The following is a 2,731-nucleotide window of genomic DNA, read 5'->3' as shown; positions in this document are numbered from 1 at the left end:
CCGCGCCCGCCGGCACGCCCCGCGATTGATTTTTTTACATGGCTTGTAATTTAAATCCTAGTATATATTTTTTTTTATTTCACCATAAGAAATGTTTAAGAAATAAGGTTAAAAAATAATATTTATAAATAAACAAGGATAGGAGGACCGGAGACTGTGGCGCTGCTATTCTATCTAACAAATATCCTTGTCGGTCTACTGCGCCTAATATCGTCTCGTCGGACCGAACGCATACGGACATAGTTTATGTGGTACGGTGGCAGTCGCCGCCGGGCGGGGGGCGCCGGGCGGGGGGTTGCAGGCGGGGGACGGGGGGCGGGGGGCGGCGGACATGACATGACCGTCGATACGCAATCCTCGTTCATTTTGTAACAAGAGCGAATCAATGATAAAAGTAAAAAGGTTTTTAACGTATGACAAGAGAGCGCGGGAGACCGAGCTCGCTAACTTTCCTTTTGTATATATTAAATTTAGGATAAAGCTATATATGTTTGTTTTATTTTTTCCTCTTTCCCTTATGTGGAGTCTGCATCAGCAGCTCCTCACTGCGGTACCCACACCGTAGCGGGAACATTGTGAAATCACTATGGTTATATCACAAAATACCAAATCTTGTGATATCTATTTAAAGTAGAACATAAGTAAGTAAGAAACATAACATGAACATAACACAATAAAAGCGTTATTACAACAATAAAACACAGAATAAAATCATTCTTTTATTTTTTTTACAACAAATACTCAAAATATCAATCAAAATTAACTAAATATGCCTCAATTGTACGTGTTTGTGTAGATATTAGGCAATTGCTAATTGTTATTACTCGCGTTAGACCTGAATAAAAGAAATTACTATTATTCATATATTTGTAAGTGATTTTAAAAGAGGCAAAATGGTCGAAAATTCTCATTAAAGCATATTCGGAAAACGTGACCTTTGTTTATCCACATTGTGATATGATTTTGAATGCATGCGTCATGTATATCAGATGTATGCATAAACAGTTTATCATATTTAGCACGATCCCGTGTTGTAACAACATTATATTGTCAGTGTTCTAATACTGTAGTAACATCAGTTAGGTGTGAGATAGGACAAACGAAGTATCAGATCTCTATTCCTGATACAAGCCAAGACTTAATCGAGACTACTTTATTCGCCCCGTATTGGTATACTTTGGAGTCACAAGTCCATCTCTCCGCAGCAGCCAGTGCGGAATCGTTGACCTTGATGATTATCAAATCGACCTAATAGTTCTGGAACAACTGATAATTATGTTTAAATTTAATCAACGTGAAATAAATAAAATACAAACTTTACCGTATTTATATATTTTTCAACAAAATGTAATATGAGTAACAGTGCAGCACAGATCGCGGCGCACATTTGTAGAATTTGAAAACTTAACATGACATAACGATGAAGGCCGGAACAGTCGCTCGGCCAGCGACAGTCGCGCCTCAAAATTAATTTCATTGTATACATTTGTAACTTGTACAAAATATTTTGGGATATAACTGTGTGTTTTATTTCTTTATAAAAATTACTTTTTAATGTCGTGGTCAGATCTTAAAATTACACACTACTTGACTTGGCCGGGTATTTAATTACATTTCATGATATGGTCGTCCAGATCAATGAATAATATTAAGAACTAAACCCAGGGTTACTTAATGAAATGGCCAAAAATAAATTCTGAATCGCAAAGTGATTATTTATGTAGTTACACTTCTGTGACATACGATGACGGCGGACGTCAATTTTCAAAATCATGCTAAATGAAGTTAAAAATAAAGTGAAACGCGGCAACGAATAAAAACTACAAGAATTCTCAAGTAATAAATTAAAACCATATTTTGATACGATGAAACGTCGACCGATAGCCATCTCTAATCACAGATGTGAACATTCCATGGTACGGTCGGCCACATCACGAAGTGGCCAATCCCGGGATCTGGCCACGACACGACACGACACGACACGACACGACACGACATACATCACACCTCACTGCACTGAAACAAGAAAGTATTTGGTCGTTATAGTTTCATTGGATACTTACAATTACTCAAGTTATTTATACATACGTATTGCTTTAACCATAACATACACTAGTGACTTCTTAAAGATAACTTTACATGTCGATGTTAGCGAGTGAAATGCGTCCGGCGCCCACACGGCCGCCGCCCCCCGGCCACCCCCCGGCCGCCCCCCGGCCACCCCCCGGCCACCCCCGTGCTCGCCCGCCCACTTCAGTGCCGATGCTGCCATTTCGGAGCTGGACGAGATTTCTATTCTTTATTGCCATGCCTTAGGAGGGCGGGATCAACTGGGTTATGGGAGACTGTATTTCACAGACCTGTGATACCCCAAGACGGGTCGTAAGGAAATTGATATAGAAAGCAGTTTTAGTTTAATTTAGAATAAAAGGTATAACATGATATCGCTGCTATTGATGTTTTTCCTGTGCGACGTGCGCCAGGTGCGGGGGGTGCGGGGGGCGCGGGGGGCGCAGCCGAGCGAGTCTGTCGTGACGTCATATCCGCTAGAAGCTATTGATTACATAGCAACGCTATCTGTCGCCGCGACGATTGTAACGTGTCAGCAACGGCGAGTGGCGGTGCTTTAGGCGGTCGAGGCTTAATGCTCCTCACTCTAGAGCTATCGATGTGAAGACTATGTACAGCGGGCGGCGGGCGTCGATCATGTGCCCGCCTCGGCGGGGTCGGG

General features: G+C 41.7%; 2 protein-coding genes across 2 annotated transcripts in view; one reads left to right on the top strand and one right to left on the bottom strand.

Annotated features, from left to right (window-relative positions):
* The window catches only part of Akt (AKT serine/threonine protein kinase), a 5,660-nt gene extending 4,598 nt beyond the window's left edge, over positions 1-1,062 (top strand). Inside the window, exon 9 of the mRNA XM_013317276.1 lies at positions 1,055-1,062. Coding sequence (XP_013172730.1) covers positions 1,055-1,062 — 8 coding nt within the window. The remainder of the gene's footprint in view (positions 1-1,054) is intronic.
* A 1,250-nt stretch (positions 1,063-2,312) lies between these two features.
* Positions 2,313-2,731, bottom strand: part of eag (potassium voltage-gated channel protein ether a go-go) — a 14,680-nt gene continuing 14,261 nt past the window's right edge. The window contains exon 16 of the mRNA XM_013317275.1: positions 2,313-2,360. Within this exon, the coding sequence (XP_013172729.1) occupies positions 2,313-2,360 (48 nt within the window). The remainder of the gene's footprint in view (positions 2,361-2,731) is intronic.

The sequence above is a fragment of the Papilio xuthus genome, unplaced genomic scaffold (assembly GCF_000836235.2).
Source record: "Papilio xuthus unplaced genomic scaffold, Pxut_1.1 DF826938.1, whole genome shotgun sequence".
Lineage (NCBI taxonomy): Eukaryota > Metazoa > Arthropoda > Insecta > Lepidoptera > Papilionidae > Papilio > Papilio xuthus.
The sequence above is the reverse complement of the archived record's forward strand: the minus strand, read 5'-3'. Positions and strand labels throughout refer to the sequence as shown.